The 18,958-nt window shown below is 41.8% G+C and overlaps 1 protein-coding gene across 1 annotated transcript in view; it reads right to left on the bottom strand.

Moving 5' to 3' along the window:
* TMEFF1 (transmembrane protein with EGF like and two follistatin like domains 1) overlaps nt 1-18,958 on the bottom strand; it is a 101,064-nt gene that overhangs the window by 25,459 nt on the left and 56,647 nt on the right. The window contains exons 6-7 of the mRNA XM_054502129.2: nt 4,435-4,583; nt 2,178-2,243 (exon numbers count right to left, since the gene is read on the bottom strand). Coding sequence (XP_054358104.1) covers nt 2,178-2,243; nt 4,435-4,583 — 215 coding nt within the window. The remainder of the gene's footprint in view (nt 1-2,177; nt 2,244-4,434; nt 4,584-18,958) is intronic.

The raw sequence follows: 18,958 nt of genomic DNA, 5'->3' as shown, positions 1-18,958 counted from the left end.
TCTATTCCTTTTGACTTTACCTAACTGACATCCCTGCCTCCATTCCAATGTATACAATATGCACAATATTCCTGCCAGGTATCATTCTTTCAAATGGTTAACTTTGTAGCCTTGCTTTTTTCAAATATATTAATGATTCCCCACTGCCCACAAATAAAGTCTAAATTCCCTAGAGTAGCATAGCATTCAACACTCTACACAATCTGGCCCCAAGCTATCTTTCTAGCCTTGCCTTCTACTTCTACCTCTTAAGCCTCCTATTCTCCAGCCCAAAGGATTCCTTACCTTTCTCTGACACATCCTGTCATAACATTGTGTGCGTGTCTATGCTCATGCTCTCCTATCCTCCTTAGATATCCTTCTGACTCCTGTTCATCCTTCACGGTTCACTCAAGTTCCACTTCTTCCATGACATTTCACAGATTCCCACTGTTCCCCACCAAAGATTAATCTCAACTTTTCTGAATTCCCATTGCACTTTTAAACTGTACTACACTTATAGCAATAATCAATTTCTACATTGTTAGAAGTTGGTTATCTGCCTTTACTATATCACAAGAACTTTAAAGATGCATATATTTTAGATATCTTTCTAACTACAAACAGTAAAATGACCAGTATAAATTAGGTACATAATAAATTATATCTACTAACTATGATAATTTCATTTAAATTAGAGATCAATTCTTATGTGTAAAAGATTTTCAGTATCTCAAAAGTGGCCTAGGCTCTAAATTATCCATTATCAATGGCACACAAGTGCTTCGGAACACACAATTCCCCAAACTGCCCTGAGTATAAGCTTCCAAATACTGAAAAACGGCCTTCCTATTCTAGTCAAGTACTATCAATATAGTGAATAAAACTGAAGCTGACCTATTTTGTCTCCTACGAGAAGACAGGAAATTTTCTATTTTAAATACGGCATTTTGTTTCAACATAGGAGACATATTTCAGCAGCTCATGGGTTATAACTAACTCAGGTTTGATACGATTCAAGTAAGAGAAGTAACAAATTACTCAATGATAACAGCTACCATTTGCTGAACACTTACAAGTATATCCGACACTGTTCAAAGCACTTAACATGTATTATCTCATTTAGTTTTTATGAAACTCTATGAAACAGGTACTATTATCACTCCCATTTTACATATTGTTTAGAAATTAGGTATAAAAGGTAGATCACATATCTTTTAATGGTATAACCAAACAAATGGATAGATGATGCACTTGTAATTCAGCAATTATATAGAGGTCCTGGCCTAGAAGGCCAAAGATATAGACCTGTTTCACTTAACCAGATACAACCTCATTGATCCTCAATCTTCCCATTGGTCCTTACCTATCAGAGCAGTTATAAGAATCAAACAAAATAATGGATGTGAAAACAAGCAAGAAGAGCAGTGGCCTTGAAGTCAAGGGACCTGGAATCCAGCTTCTGCTCTGACCTTTACTACATGAGACCTTGTGTAAATAAAACCTACTGCTTCTTTGAGCCACATCCACTTTTTAGACAAGCACAGAGTACCTACTTATGTGCCAGATATTCGGCTAGGGTTAGGGATACAGAGTGAACATGACAGACAGGTTCTCCTCTCCTCACAGAACTCATAGCCTAGAGGAGGTTACAGATGAATAAAAAGGCAGTTATAACAGAGTGGGCTAAGTGTTCAGAGAGGGGAGTACACAGGAAAGGCATCTAATATAGACTTAAGAGTCAAGGGATATTTCTCAAAATAAAATGACTTCCAAGCTAAGATTAAAAGGATAAGAAGGAATTAATCAGAAAGGAAATAAAGAGTTTCAGGCAAAGGAACAAAGGTTCAAAGACCTGGGCATCGGGCAAGTGTTAACAGGAGATTCTAGAGGAGTAAAGAGGATTTTTATAAAACATATTGAGAGATCTTTCTGTATAACTTCTTACAAGTGCATGTATATCTAAAATTATCTCAATACAGACTTTAATCAAAGAAAGCACATATGAGAGTACCTTATAAAATGAGATGAACTTCGGCTGTTTCTGTTACTATTAATACTAATAATTAACTGTGTTATGTATATTACTATAGAGAGCAAAGTTAGAGGTGTTGTTATAATGGAAACAGAACTAACAAGGACAGCTAGTGACTGTATTTCCATAGCTGGCCAAAATTTGGAGATGCATGATTCAGTACCTTTCACATCTGGTCGATATTGTAGTCCATCATCTTTCTTTCCCAACAAACTAGTGTCATCTGTATCTGTAAGAGAAGACGGTTTTCAAATTAAAATATATACAATGGTTAAGTCATATCATGATACTCCCAATAATTCCAAATTATTCCAAGTTCTTCTTAACCTCTGCCCCCTTACCCTGCTCATGTTGTCTACCATTCTCTAAATGAATTATGTCATTTCTGTCTTAGGCCTCTAGGCATCCTAGGTATAAGTGCTCTTTGCATGATGAATAGCCAATTTCATCTATACTTCAGCTCCAATATCGCCTCCTTTAAAAACTCTTTCCTATGCAAACTAAAACAACACCTACTCTGAGAAGAAAGGGTTAACCCTTTCTTTCTCTAAAAGACAACTGCCTCAAGATTTACCTTCTCCTACCACTGTTACCCTGGAAACATCAGATTAAAAGGGGAATCTCAGCTGTGTTATGAAACACTTACTATAAAAAATGACCCCTGATTTGAGAACTGCACCTGGACTGGGAAGACTATAAATGAGCCATAACCACGTGTTTGGAAGCACAAGCTTCCCAGTACTAGTGGAGGAGGCAAAGGAAAGACATAGTTAGGTTTGTGAATGAAAAATTACAGAGGGGACTAAGACAAAACTTAAGGCCCAATCACTCTAAAGGATGCATTTCAATTAAACTCTCAAGCTTGACTGATATGGTTTGGTTCTGTGTCCCCGCCCAAATCTCATGTCTAATTGCAATCCCCAACGTTGGAAAAGGGGCCTTGTGGAAGGTGACTGGATCAGCGGGGCAGATTTCCCCCTCGCTGTTCTCATAATAGCGAGTGAGTTCTCACAAGATCTAGTTGGTCTACAAAAGTGCATGGCACCTCCCTTTGCTCTCTCTTCCTCCTTTTCGGGCCATGTAAGATGTGCCTACTTCCTCTTTGCCATCCACCATGATTGTGTTTCCTGAGGCCCTCAGCCATGCTTCCTGTATAGCCTGTGGAACTGTAAGCCAATTATACCTCTTTTCTTTATAAATTACTCAGTCTCAGGTAATTCTTTATAGCAACATGAGAATGAACTAATACATTGACCAGGTGCTCTGAACTTGAAATTCTGAAGAGTATCACTCAAATATGCATCTTTTCCTCAGAGAACATAGTCCTTCTCTAAGCTAGTCTTCCCACTCAAGCTCTAAATGCCACCCCACTGGGGTGGGGGGACCATACTTCTTCAAGATCAAGGCTAAGTGGGACATCTACCCAGAAGGGATCCCGGTCAGTAAATGGTGTCCTCTATCATGCCCACACTCAACTCCTACCTAAAAATTGTCTGATGAGCTTTCTGGGTATTCTTTGGTAGTTTAGACCAGAAGTACTACAATCAATTGTGTAGTGTGTCACAAATAATTTGTTACCAATATAATGTACCAAATTTTGGCTTACAACTTTTCCCTTTAGCTCAGATAAAAACATAATATCCCTTTAATAAGTCTAAAAAGGGAAGAAGAAGGGAACCAGTAAGCAAGAAAGATGTACAATCCTAGTCCATGAGAGTGTGCCTGGCCCACATATGTGACTGAGGAAATAATCCATCTTCCCAACTCATCTGAATTTTACTGGGGAAAGAAAATTGGGAACTCTGGCTTTAGAGACTGAATATTTCTAGTAGGGGTGGAAAACAAAAACTCTTTCTTATAGGTATCATGGTTTCTAAGCTATAACAAAAAGCAAGAAGGGCAAAAAGAATTTTAAGCTAAAGGCAATAATTTTTCCTTACATTCTCTAACTTCACACCAAAATCTGTATCATACATAATATGTACAGGGAAAATGATACAGATAATGGGAAAACAAAGTAAACTATTATGCTCTATAAAAAGAGGTTTAACAAATATATGGCAATAACATAGTTTTACTGAAATTAAAGTAAGTTATCTAACTCTTAAATAGCTATAATCATCCCAAATTTGAGATGATATTAGAACTATAAATAATAATTATAATTCCATGTTAGGATCAGCTAGCAACCAAGAACTAACTAAATAAAAAACCAAGAAGCATGGTTTATGTCTTGAGAAGATAAAATAAATGAAAAAAACTAAATTAGTAATAAAAAATCTGAAATATAAAGTAATAAAATAAAATAAAGCTTCGAGGATTTCTCATTTTACAAATTTGAAACACTACCAAATGTACAAATAAGATTACATTTATACAATACTAAAGATGGGTCTCTGAATAAATAAAATGGATTTTACCTGTGCAATGACCAAGATGCCTTATATCAATTTGTTCTTGCTTTATACAAGATGCTTCTCTAACAAAACAGGGATTGTTATAGGAACTCCCATCAGAAGCACACACAGGATTAAAACTGTATCCACTGCAATCTATATTACATACACACCTGTTGGAAAAGATAAAAATTACCTATATTTTACAACAAAAATATTTCACAATGCTGCAACAGCAAAAAAGACCAATTCTTTCTTCTGCTTTCTGTAACAGAAGTCAATATATTGTTTTAAGTCACTGATGAAAGCTTAAGCAAAGTAAATACCTAAAAAAAATTTTAGGTGAGGGTTTAGAGATAATTTCATCAAGATATTATGAATCCAGTGGTTTCTCTGGAATTTTCATATATAGATAAAGTAATCAGGAGATGTCAAATATCAATGACATTAATTTAAAAGCAAAATGGCACAGTGTAAAGGACACAGAATTATGAGTCAATAGTCACGAATCTAAATTCTACCCCTACTTATTACCAGATTTGTGTCCAAATTCTTCCTCTAAGTCTTAGTTTACTGATCAGTAAAATGGAGGTAATAATAATGGCCAGGCATGATGGCTCATGACTGTAATCCCAACACTTCAGGAGGCCAAGGCAGGAGAATCACTTGAGCCCAGGAGTTTGAGACCAGCCTAGGAAACAAAGCAAGACCCCATCTCTACAAAAAACAAAAAACTTAGCCAGGCACAGTGGTGTGTACCTGTGGTCTCCACTACTTGGGAGGCTGAGGCAGGAGGATCACTTAAGCCCAGAAGGTTGAGGCCGCAGTGAGCCATAATTGCACCACTGTACTCCAGCCTGGGGGACAGAGTGAGACCCTGTCTTAAATAAATAAATAACCTACCTTGCCAAATAACTAGGAAGGTTAAAAAATATAATAGATATGAAATATGTAAAATGGAAACCCTCAAAAGTGTTTTCTAGCTACATGTCTACCTGTGTAACTGAATATCCACTGAACACAGAGTGTTGTACTACAGAGAAGGCAAAAGAAGTCCAAAGCAAGATTACTCCCCTCAAGAATAGTAAAATCTAGTTAGGAATAGAGAAACAAAAATAAAAATACAGAGACTCTCCTGTTTATAGCAACACAGAGGACTAGGAACCTTTACTAACCTTCCTGATAAAAACAACAAAAAATACTGGACAAACATTTTAAAACATTATCTTAAATACATTCACAAGTTGATAAGAAAGTCAGGAATACTTAGGACAGAACTTATAAGTACACAGGCACAGAGAAAGGTCAATTGAGCTCTCTAAAGCTGATTTTCACTTTGAAGGCATTTGCCAAACTGGGTAAATTCAATTACCAATTTTTCGGCTTTGCAGGCCTGATGTGGTTTGGCTGTGTCCTTACCCAAATTTCATCTTGAATAGTAACTCCCAAAATTCCCGTGTGTCGTGGGAGGAACCTGGTGGTGGGGGGGTGATTGAATTATGGGGGCAGGTCTTTCCTGTGCTGTTCTCGTGATAGTGAATGAGTGTCATGAGATCTGATGGTTTTTAAAATGGGAGTTTCTCTGCACAAGCACTCTTTTTGCCTGCTGCCATCCACGTAAGATGTGACTTGCTCCTCCTTGCCTTCCACCATGATTGTGAGGCCTCCCCAGCCACGTGGAACTGTGAGTCCAGTTAAACCTCTTTCTTTTGCCCAGTCTCGGGTATATCTTTATCAGCAGCGTGAAAACAGATTAATACAATAAACTGGTACCAGTAGAGTGGGGTGCTGCCGAAAAGATACCCGAAAATGTGGAAGTGACTTTGGAACTGGGTAACAGGCAGGAGTTGGAACAGTTTGGAGGGCTCAGAAGAAGACAGGAAAATGTGGGAAAGTCTGGAACTTCCTAGAGACTGGTTGAATGGCTTTGACCAAAACGCTGATAGTGGCACAAACAATAAAGTCCAGGCTGAGGTGATCACAGATGGAAATGAGGAACCTGTTGGGAACTGGAGCAAAGTGACTCTTGTTATGTTTTAGCAAAGAGATTGGTGGCATTTTGCCCCTGCCCTAGAGATCTGTAGAACTTTGAACTTGAGAGTGATGATTTAGGGTATCCAGCGGAAGAAATATCTAAGCAGCAAAGCATTCAAGAGGTGACTTGGGTGCTATTAAAGGCATTCAGTTTTATAAGGGAAGCAAAGCACAAAAGTTTGGAAAATTTGTAGCCTGACAATGTGATAGAAAAGAAAATCCCATTTTTCGAGAAGAAATTCAAGCTAGCTGTAGAAATTTGCATAAGTTACAAGCAATCGAATGTTAATCCCCAAAACAATGGGGAAAATGTCTCCAGGGCATGTCAGAGGTCTTCATGGCAGCCCCTCCCATTGTAGGAGGAAAACATGGTTTCCTGGGTAGGGCCCAGGATCCCCGTGCTCTGTGCAGCCTAGGGACTTGGTGCCCTGCATCTCAGCTGCTCCAGCCGTGGCTGAAAGGGACCAATGTAGAGCTTGGGCTGTGGCTTCAGAGGGTGCAAGCCCCAAGCCTTGGCAGCTTCCACATGGTGTTAAGCCTGCAGGTACAGAGAAGTCAAGAACTGGGGTTTGGGAACCTCCACCTAGATTTCAGAGGATGTATGGAAATGCCTGGATGCCCAGGCAGAAGTTTGCTGCAGGGGTGGGGCCCTCATGGAAAACCTCTGCTAGGGCAGCACGGAAGGGAAATGTGGGGTCAGAGCCCCCTCACAGAGTCTCTACTGAGGTGTCACCTAGTGGAGCTGTGAAGAGATGGCCACCGTCATCCAGACCCCAGAATGACAGATCTACTGACAGCTTGCACTGTGCATCTGGAAAAGCCACAGACACCTCAATGCCAGCCCATGAAAGCAGCCAAGACAGAGGCTGTACCCTGCAGAGCCACCTGTACCCTGCAGAGCCACAAAGGCGGAGCTGCCCAAGACCACGGGAATCCACCTTTTGCATCGGCATGACCCAGATACAAGATGTGGAGTCAAAGGAGATCATTTTAGAGCTTTAAGATTTGACTGCCCTGCATGGGGCCTATAGCCCCTCTGTTTTGGCCAATTTCTGCCATTTGGAATGGCTGTACTTACCCAATGCCTGTACTCCCTTTGTATCTAGGAAGTAACTAACTTGCTTTTGATTTTACAGGCTTACAGGCAGAAAGGACTTGCCTTGTCTCAGATGAGATGTTGGACTGTGGACTTTGAGTTAATGCTGAAATGAGTTAAGACTTCGGGTGACTGGTGAGAAGGCATGATTGGTTTTGAAATGTGAGGACATGAGATTTGGGAGGGGCAAGCAGGGGAATGATATGGGTTGGCTGTGTCCCCACCCAAATCTCATCTTAAACTGTAACTCCCACAATTCCCACGTCATGCGAGGAACCCAGTAGGAAGTGACTGAATTATGGGGGTGGGTCTTTCCTGTGCTACTCTCATGATAGTGAATGAGTCTCACAAGATCTGATGGTTTTAAAAATAGGAGTTCCTCTGCAAAAGCTCTCTCTTTGCCTGCCGCCATCCATGTAAGATGTGACTGGGTCCTCTTTGCCTTCTGCCATGATTGTGAGGCCTCCCCAGCCACATGGAACTGTGAATCCAATTAAACCTTCCTTTTGCAAATTGCCCAGTGTCTAGTATGTCTTTATCAGCACCATGAAAACAGACTAACACAAGGCCTCTGGGAACAGGAGACAAAGAACACTGACCCACCTAAGGTAGGGAGTCTGGAGACCCTAAAAAAGTTAGATCTTTATATATATATAACCTTTATATATATATATACATATATAAACCTTTATATATATATACACATATATACCTTTATATATATATACCTTTATATATATATACACATACATATACCTTTATATATATACACATACATATACCTTTATATATATACACATATATATACCTTTATATATATACACTTATATATACCTTTATATATACATATATACATATATGTATATGTATATGTATGCATATATGTATATGTGTATATATATATATCTCTCAGCATGAAGGTAAACTGGAAATGAGCTGTCATATTCCAAAGGGACTATTTAAAAAATTAAAGGGACTGTCATATTCCAAAGGGACTATTTAAAAAATTAAAAAGTTTGCACTGACCCATAACTTTGAAAAACAAAAAGAAAACCAGCTCCCCTGAGAATTCAAAGCCACAAGCCAGCCCTCACACAGATAATTATAACTTAAAATACTACTTGGTTGTTTTGAAAAATCTCAAACCCAGAATTAATTTTAAGGGGTCAAGGACTAGAAGAGGCTCTAGGCCAAGCTTGTCCAACCCACAGCCCAGGATGGCTTTGAATGCAGCCCAACACAAATTAATAAACTTTCTTAGAACATTATGAGATTTGTGTGTGTGTGTGTGTGTGTGTGTGTGTGTGTGTTTAGCTCATCAGCTACTGTTAGTGTTAGTTTATTTTATGTGCAGCCCAAGACAATTATTCTTCTTCCAATGTGGCCCAGGGAAGTCAAATGATTGGACACCCCTGCTGTAGGCAAATGACAGAAGCAGATGCAATCTTCTCTGGAGAAATTCAATTTCATCCTAGACCTAAATGATTTTCCACAGATACAATTCTGAGAAAAATATGCAGCTCAGCCCACAGAGACACATTCAGTCATATACCCACAACAAAGAGATAAAACACCAAGAGAACAAATCGATTTTTAAAAGAACCAAACAGAACTTCCAGAAATAAACAATGTATTACTAGATATAAGAAATGCAATGGGCAGATTTAACAGCAGATTAGAGAAGCTAAAGGCGAATTAGTGAATTAGAAGACAGGTCAGAGGAAATTAACCAGACCACAGCAGAGAGTCAAAGACATGGTGCATATTTAAAAAAGAGACATGGGCTGGGCGCGGTGCCTCACCCTTATAATCCCAGCACTTTGGGATGCCAAGGTGGGTGAATCACCTGAGGTCTGGAGTTCGTGACCAGCCTGACCAACATGGAGACACCCTGTCTCTACTAAAAATACAAAATTAGCCAGGCATGGTGGCACATGCCTGTAATCCCAGCTACTCGGGAGGCTGAGGCAGGAGAATCGCTTGAAGCCAGGAGGCGGAGGTTGCGCTGAGACAAGATCACGCCACTGCACTCCAGCCTCGGCAACAAGAGTGAAATGCCGTCTCAAAAAAAAAAGAGAGAGAGAGAGATGGAAGAGTCAGAAGATCTAACAAAAATTTCATTAGCATTCCAGGAGTTAAGAAAATGAGGCAGGAAAATATTCTCAGCAACTTCTCTTCAAACTTTCTAAAACTAAAAAAGATACTCATCTAAATATCCAAGAAGCCCAATGAATCCCAAACAGGATTACTAAAAATGGATCCACATACTGAAATATCATAGTGGAATTTTATAACGAGAAAAAGAATATTTTAAAAGCAGCCAGAAAGAAGAGAAAGATTACCTTCAGCGAAGTAAGAATAAGAGGGAAAACTGACTTTTCAAAAGCAATACTGAAGCCAAATTGTTTATAGCTAAAAGTGAAATAGTAACTGCTATGTGCTAAGGTAGAATAGAATTCTATTTAAGACAAATCTTTTGAGAATAAGGGTAAAATAAAAGTAACTTGGAAGGAGTAAAAACTTACAAAATTTGTCACCTGCTGACTGTCAGTAAAGGAAATTCTAAAGGCAATAGAAAAACGATCCTTTAAGGAAAGTCTGAGATGCAAATACGAATGAAGAACAAAGGTCTAAATACATGGGTAACGTAAGAACAACAGTGCTCTGTGTGGTTAAATTTTTTTAAGCTGGAAATTAAAATACATGATGATAACAATAGCACACAAGTTTGGAGGAATTGAAATTCAAGTGTTTAAGAAGAACAGTGACATTAAGGAAATTTAGATTGTGATAAGCTGAATATGCACGTTAAAATTGCTGAGGTTACCATTACAAGAAGGAAAATCCATAACTTCAAAACTACTAGAGAAAAAAAAATCCAAAAAAGGCAAGAAAGGAAAAAGAAAAAGGAAAAGCAAGACAAAAGTATAAAATAAGAAAAAAATCCTCTCCCTCTCCCTCTTCCTCTCCCTCTCCCCCTCTTTCTCCCTCTCCCCTCTTTCTTCGGTCTCCCTCTGTTGCCGAAGCTGGACTGTACTGCCGTGATCTCAGCTCGCTGCAACCTCCCTGCCTCGGGCTCCTGTGATTCTCCTGCCTCCGCCTGCCAAGTGCCTGGGATTGCAGGCGCGAGCCGCCACGCCTGACTGGTTTTGGTATTTTTGGTGGAGACGGGGTTTCGCCATGTTGACCGGGCTGGTCTCCAGCTCCTGGCCCCAAGTGATCTGCCCGCCTCGGCCTCCGGAGGTGCTGGGATTGTAGACGGAGTCTCGCTCACTCAATGCTCAATGTTGCTCATGCTGGAGTGCAGTGGGGTGATCTCGGCTGGCTACAACCTCCACCTCCCAGCCGCCTGCCTTGGCCTCCCAAAGTGCTAAGATTACAGCCTCTGTCCTGCCGCCACCCTGTCTAGGAAGTGAGGAGCGTCTCTGCCTGGCCGCCCGTCGTCTGGGATGTGAGGAGCCCTTCTGCCCGACCGCCCCATCTGGGAAGTGAGGAGCGCCTCTGCCCGGCCGCCATCCCCTATAGGAAGTGAGGAGCGTCTCTTCCCGGCCGCCCATCGTCTGGGATGTGAGGAGCACCTCTGTCCGGCCGCCCCGTCTGGGAAGTGAGGAGCGCCTCTGCCCGGTCGCCCCATCTGGGAGGTGAGGAGCCCCTCTGCCCGGCTGCCACCCCGTCTGGGAGGAAGTGAGGAGCGCCTCTGCCCGGCTGCCCCGTCTGGGAAGTGAGGAGCACCTCTACCTGGCCGCCCCGTCTGGGAAGAGAGGAGCGCCTCTGCCCAGCCGCCCCATCTGGGAGGTGAGGAGCGCCTCTGCCTGGCCGCCCAACGTCTGGGAAGTGAGGAGCGCCTCTGCCCAGCTGCCCCGTCTGGGAGGTGAGGAGCGCCTCTGCCCGGCCGCCACCCCATCTGGGAGGAAGTGAGGAGCGCCTCTGCTCGGCCACCCCGTCTGGGAGATGAGGAGCACCTCTGCCTGACCGCCCCATCTGGGAGGTGAGGAGCGCCTCTGCCCGGCCGCCACCCCGTCTGGGAGGAAGCGAGGAGCGCCTCTGCCCAGTGCCCTGTCTGGGAAGTGAGGAGCGCCTCTGCCCGGCTGCCCCTTCTGGGGAGTGAGGAGTGCCTCTGCCCGGCGCCCCTTCTGGGGAGTGAGGAGCGCCTCTGCCCAGCCGCCCTGTCTGGGAGGTGAGGAGCGCCTCTGCCTGGCCGCCACCCCGTCTGGGAGGAAGTGAGGAGTGCCTCTGCCCAGCCGCCCCGTCTGGGAGGTGAGGAGCGCCTCTGCCTGGCCGCCACCCCATCTGGGAGGAAGTGAGGAGCGTCTCTGCCCGGCCGCCCCGTCTGGGAGGTGAGGAGCGCCTCTGCGTGGCCGCCACCCCATCTGGGAGGAAGTGAGGAGCGCCTCTGTCCGGCCACCCCGTCTGGGAGGTGAGGAGCACCTCTGTCCGGCCGCCCCGTCTGGGAAATGAGGAGCGCCTCTGCCCGGCCACCCTGTCTGGGAGGTGAGGAGCGCCTCTGCCCGGCCGCCCTGTCTGGGAGGTGTACCCAACAGCTCTGAAGAGACAGCGACCATCTAGAACGGGCCATGAGGACGATGGTGGTTTTGTTGAAAAGAAAAGGGGGAAATGTGGGGAAAAGAAAGAGAGATTAGATTATTACTGTGTCTGTGTAGAAAGAAGTAGGCATAGGAGACTCCGTTTTGTTCTGTCCTAGGAGAAATTCTTCTGCCTTGGGATGCTGTTGATCTATGGCCTCTCCCCCAGCCCCGTGCTCTCTGAAACATGTGCTGTGTCAACTCAGGGTTAAATGGATTAAGGGCGGTGCAAGATGTGCTTTGTTAAACAGATGCTTGAAGGCAGCATGCTCTTTAAGTCATCACCACTCCCTAATCTCAAGTACCCAGGGACACAAACACTGCAGAAGGCTGCAGGGACCTCTGCCTAGGAAAACCAGAGACCTTTGTTCATGTGTTTATCTGCTGACCTTCTCTCCACTATTATCCTATGACCCTGCCATATCCCCCTCTCCGAGGAACACCCAAGAATGATCAATAAATACTTAATAAAAAATTAAAAAAAGAAAAAAATATCAGTATTCACAATATATTTAAGTTGACCACATTTTCCAATTAAATAACAAAGGTAGTTGGCTGGATAAAAATACAAAAGCCAGCTGTATGTTGCTTGTAAGATACATGTTAAAATGATGATACCAAAAGTTCAAAATAATAGGAGAGTGAAAGAGATACATCACCCTGGGTATAGAAGAAACCTTATATGGTTATATTTAATATCAGATATAAAAGATATTAGGTCAAAAAGGATTATAGGAATTAAAGAAAATTCCTTCATAATAATAAAAATATTTTATTCAGCAGGATAATATAATTCTAAATATTTTAAGATAGTCTCAAAATCTATAAAGTGAAAACTGATATAACCACAATAAGAAATTGCCAAATCCAGCCAGCCGTGGTGGCTCACACCTGTAATCAATCCCAGCACTCTGGGAGGCTGAGGCGGGCAGATCATGAGGTGAGGAGTTTGAGACCCGCCTGGCCAACATAGTGAAACCCCATCTCTACTAAAAATACAAAAAATTAGTTGGGTGTAGTGGCAGGCACCTGTAATCCCAGCTACTTGGGAGGCTGAGGCAGGAGAATCACTTGAACTTGGGAGGTGGAGGTTGCAGTGAGCCAAAATAGCGCCACTGCACTCCAGCCTGGGCAACAGTGCAAGACTCCATCTCAAAAAAAAAAAAGAAAGAAAGAAAAAAAAATACGAAATTGCCAAATCCACCATGATAGGTTTTAACACACTTCTCTCAGCAACTCATATACCAAGCAGAAAAAATATCAGCAAAACTGAAATCTTAACAGGTAAGGTGACTTGATGCTGGGATTTGCTTTAAATACTTCCCAAAAAAAGGTAAGGATGGAAGAAAAGATGTGACAGAATTAGACTTTTGAAGATGAATAAATGGGGAGGGGTCCGTCATTTTTCTCCTTTTCTGTCTGATGATTTCCTTAATTCATAATGAATTGAAGACCTAAATGTGAAAGTCAAAAACTATAAAGATTTAGGAGATCAAACATGAGACTGAGGAATTTGAAATAAACAATGCCCCATAAAGAGAATAAGAAGACAAGTTACAAACAAAAAGATAAACATAGCCCACATAATCAACAAATAAGTAGTATCCAGAATACATAAATACAAATCAATTTTTTAAATAATATATGTGATCAATGGGAAAGGGGAGCAAAGAAATAAATAGAAATAAAAGAGGAAACATATAAGAACAACATATGTGAAAAGATATTCAACCTCATTACGAATCAGAAAAATTAAAATTAAAATCACAATGAGATACCATCCACACTCATGAAATTGGCAAAAGTCTAAAACAAGGACAAAACCCAACTACTGGCAAGGATGAGGAGCTAAGGGAATTCTCATCCTCTGCTGGTAGTGAGAGGTGACAACGTGCTAGCAGCCCTCGCTCGCTCTCAGCACCTCCTCGGCCTCGGCTTCTGCTCTGGCCATGCTTGAGGAGCCCTTCAGCCTGCCACTGCACTGTGGGGGCCCCTCTCTGGAGCTGGCCAAGGCCAGAGCCGGCTCCCTCTGCTAGCGGGGAGGTGTGGAGGGGAGGCACGGGTGGGCACTCAGCAAGGCCGGCTGGTGCCTGCTGGGCTTGATCGGGGACAAGCTCCCTCTGGGCTGCCGGAGTGCCCAGGCTAAGTGCCGCAAGGTCCCGCGGCAAGTGCCATTGAGAGGTGAAGCCAGCTGGGCTTCTGGGACAGGTGGGGACCTGGAGAACTTTTCTGTCTAGCTAAAGGATTGTAAACACACCAATCAGCACTCTGTGTCTAGCTAGAGGTTTGTAAATGCACTAATCAGTGCTCTGTGTCTAGCTAATCTGGTGGGGACTTGGAGAACTTTTGTGTCTAGCTAAAGGTCGGGTGGGGACTTGGAGAACTTTTGTGTCCAGCTAAAGGATTGTAAATGTGCCAATCAGCACTCTGTGTCTAGCTAATCGGGTAGGGGACTTGGAGAACTTTTCTGTCTAGCTAAAGGTTTGTAAACGCACCAATCAGCACTCTGTGTCTAGCTAGAGGTTTGTAAATGCACCAATCAGCACTCTATGTCTAGCTAAAGTTTTGTAAACACACCAATCAGCGCTCTGTGTCTAGCTAATCTAGCGGGGACTTGGAGAACTTTTCTGTCTAGCTAAAGGATCGTAAACGCACCAATCAGCACTCTGTGTCTAGCTAAAGGTTTGTAAATGCACCCATCAGCGCTCTGTGTGTAGCTAATTGGGTAGAGGACTTGGAGAGCTTTTGTGTCTAGCTAAAGGATTGTAAATGCACCAATCAGCACTCTGTGTCTAGCTAAAGGTTTGTAAATGCACCCATCAGCGCTCTGTCAAAACGGACCAATCAGTGCTATGTAAAATGGACCAATCAGCCCCCTGTAAAATGGACCAATCAGCAGGATGTGGGTGGGGTCAGATAAGGGAATAAAAGCAGGCTGCCCAAGCCAGCAGCGGCAACCTGCTCGGGTACCCTTCCACGCTGTGGAAGCTTTGTTCTTTTGCTCTTCGCAATAAATTTTGCTGCTGCTCACTCTTTGGGTCCGCGCCACCTTTATGAGCTGTAACACTCACCGCGAAGGTCTGCAGCTTCACTCCTGAAGTCAGCAAGACTACGAACCCACCAGAAGGAAGAAACTCCAGACACAGCTGAACATCTGAAGGAACAAACTCCAGACACACCATCTTTAAGAACTGTAACACTCATCACGAGGGTCCGCGGCTTCATTCTTGAAGTTGGCGAGACCAAGAACCCACCAATTCTGGACACAGTAGGAAAGCTTACTGGGACAGCAACTTTGGAAAACAGGCATTCTGACGAAAAACTAGACTTGCACATGCCCAACAACTTCACAACAAGGCAAGGCCCTTGAAAATCTCCTACACACAGGCCAGGCTCAAAGGTTCATGCCTGTAATCCCAGCACTTTGGGAGGATGAGGCAGGAGGATCACTTGAAATCAGAAGTTCAAGACCAGCCTGGCCAACATGGCGAAACCCTGTCTCTACTAAAATACAAAAATTAGCCGGGCATGGTGGTAGGCGCCTGTAATCCCAGTTACTCAGGAGGCTGTGAGGCATGAAAATCACCTAAACCTGGGAGGTGGAGGTTGCGATGAGCCAAGATTGAGCCACTGCACTCCAGCCTGGGCGACAGAGCAAAACTCTGGTTAAAAAAAAAAAAAAAAAAGAATATCTCCTACTCGTGTATACCAGAAAATGTGAAAGAATATTCACAGCAGTATTATTCATGAAAACAAAAGACTGGAATAATCCAAACGTCCAAAGTAAAATGGACTGTAAAAGAATGTGGTACAGGCAAATAATCAAATTCAATAAGCAGTAAAACTGAATTAACTACAGCTATGTGCATCAACATAAATGAATCTCAAAAACATAATGCTGTGCACGAGAAAAGAAGAATGCATATAGCATGATTCCATTTATACCAAATACAAAAGCAGTCAAAAGCCAGATTATAGATCATTAAGGGACCTATCATATGTGATAAACTATAAAGAAAGGAAGGGAATAATTTCTGCAAAATGCAGTATACCATATGGGTGAGAGAAAGATGCAATTAGAGAGAGACATGGGAGGCCCTGAAGTACAGTCTGCCTTCCATATCCTCAGGGCCGACTGCAGGGCTTTGAGCATCCTGAGATTTTGGTATTTGAGGGGAGTATCAGAACCAATTCCCCCCAAATACTGACAGATGACTGTACTGCTAAAATTCTGTTTCTGGCCGGGTGCAGAGGCTCACGCCTGTAATCCCAACACTTTGGGAGGCCGAGGCGGGTGGATCACGAGGTCAAGAGATGGAAACCATTCTGGCCAACATGGTGAAACCCCCATCTCTACTAAAAATACAAAAACAAAATTAGCCGGGCATGGTGGCAGGCACCTGTAGTCCCAGCTACTCGGAAGGCTAAGGCAGGAGAATCACTTGAACCCGGGAGGCGGAGGTTGCAGTGAGCCGATACTGCACCACTGCACTCCAGCCTGGCAACATGAGAGTCTGCCTCAAAAAAAAAAGAAATTCTGTTTCTTGCCTTGGGAGGTAGATTCACAAAAGCTCATTTCATTTTTGCACATTCAATCAAATGTGTATATTTTAGTTTTCATACACTTTTGAATATATTTTATAATTTAAAAATTAAGGCAATAGAAAAAATTTTTAATTCATAAGAATATTCACTAAAGTCAAAAAATATATATCGTACCAAAAATTTAATTTCTGGAAAACAAGAGGTGAAAGAACCAAAGAAAATAAAGTTAGCCAATCACAAAAGGTGAGTTCAGGCAAAAGTTTTGGATAAGGGAGGGGCACAGACAAATGCAGAGAACAACAATCTACTATGCATGAGTGAAAACATGTGCACAAACATTTAGTCATAATCTCTGTATCTAAACAAATATTGAAATGCCATGCTGAAAAGGACTTTAGAAAGCCATCTATTCCGATCTTCCACTCAGTGCAGGGCTCCTCTCAGCAGTTATTTGTGACCTTATTGTTACATTGCCCCTGCCAGAGCATTTGTAGCAACAGACAGCTTATTATCTCACCAAGGCAGTACATCTCATGAGTGAGTAGTTATTACCTGGGCTGAGCCCCAAACATGCATCCTAATTAATTTCCACCCATTGACTCTAACTCTGGCCTCTGAATCTACATGTAATAAGCCCAAAATATCATTTAAAGATTCAAAGATAATCATTATATTGAATATAAGTTTTCATCTGAAGTTAATTCAATGATTCCTCATTTGTTATATCATCCTGATCACCCTCCAAATTCAGTATCTCATAATATGAGGCCAAGAACAAAACAAGGACTACCGTACGGAGAAGCTATTACCTTAACTGTTCTGGACACTATGCTTACATAATGCAGGCAGGATTGCATTAACTTTTCTGATAACCACATCAAACTTTAGACACATATTCAACTTCTTAAATATACTCAACTCTGTAGGTATGGCGTGCAAAACATGTCACCACTACTGTCTGAAACCCAGGGTTAGGACTTCACATTTATCTCTATCAAATTTTAGATTATCTATCTCAGCATGCTGAAATCTTTTGGACTCTAATTCTGTCATCTAACATCTCTTCTAGACTGGCATATTCATAATGTTGACAAGTCATCAATAAACGCACTGACTAGAACAGGATAAACAGAGCCATGTGTCATATTCTAAGAAACCTACCTTCAATGTTTCTAGAAAAATTAATCCATTACTGAACACCTTTTAAGGAAAGTTGTTAACCAGCTAGAATTGCAACTATAATCTGACCTGACTTCCTATGTCATGTATACCAAGCCAGATTGATGATTATCTTGCTTAGATTCATATACATTACAATTAAGGCTCAGCCCTGGTACCGCAATCTTATCACAGTACCAAAAAGAAAAAGAGGTTAGATTTAGCATGCTCTTACTAACAATCTCAGCATGCACTCAGAAATAAAGTTAATAATCAACAGAAGACTTAAAAGAAATGTAATCCTAAAAGGTCAGAGGCTCAAAGATCATTGTTTGCCCATTACCAAAATTAGTGACAATGCTTTTTATATTAAACAAATGTATAAAAACTTTTCCCATTACTTAAACAAAACTTGAGGTATTAAATTAATTGTGAACCTCCCTGCTCAATTTTCCAAGGAAAGGCCACATTTCTCCTCTTTTTTTTTTTTTGTTCCCAGTTCCTCTTCCTCAAGGCTCAGCATAAAGGGGAAAAAATCATACAATAACCACTTTCATTTAAAAAAATTTTTGAGCCCTACAATATGATGCAAGGTCTGCATAAAAACTTCCAAGATATTATCCCTAGAAATGGGCTTTCAAAGATTTAACCTATTTTTTTCTACTGAAGAACAGTATTTCAGATTCTCTCAATAGGGTCTTGATATACACATACCATTAGTTTTACTTTTGAAATAAATGACACGCTTCTAGCACTAATAAACATAGCGTGATCTATATATACACTGCTACATTTGAGAGAGCCCATGCTCATTTCCACAGAAGATATTGTTTTTTAATATATCAAAATAAAAGAAAGTTGTTAAAATACCCTCCAAATTCCAAATCACTACATTAAATATCAAATCTGAATACATATTTGTCTTTAAAGGAGTAATATAATAAAAACAATATTTGAGAATGATTATTCTCATGGCTACAGGTAAGCTGCAGTGAAATAACGTGAAAAAGAGTAGCAGAATAGAGGGGGTCAAATCAGGCAAAGGAGAAAATTAATTTCAAAGAGCAATCTGGTAAAGTTAACAGATTTTCTTTTTTGTCGTTGTTAGTTTAGTTTAGTTTTGTTTTTTGAG

The sequence above is a fragment of the Pongo pygmaeus genome, chromosome 13 (assembly GCF_028885625.2).
Source record: "Pongo pygmaeus isolate AG05252 chromosome 13, NHGRI_mPonPyg2-v2.0_pri, whole genome shotgun sequence".
In the NCBI taxonomy this organism is placed as follows: Eukaryota; Metazoa; Chordata; class Mammalia; order Primates; family Hominidae; genus Pongo; species Pongo pygmaeus.
This window is presented reverse-complemented; position numbering and strand designations above follow the sequence as displayed.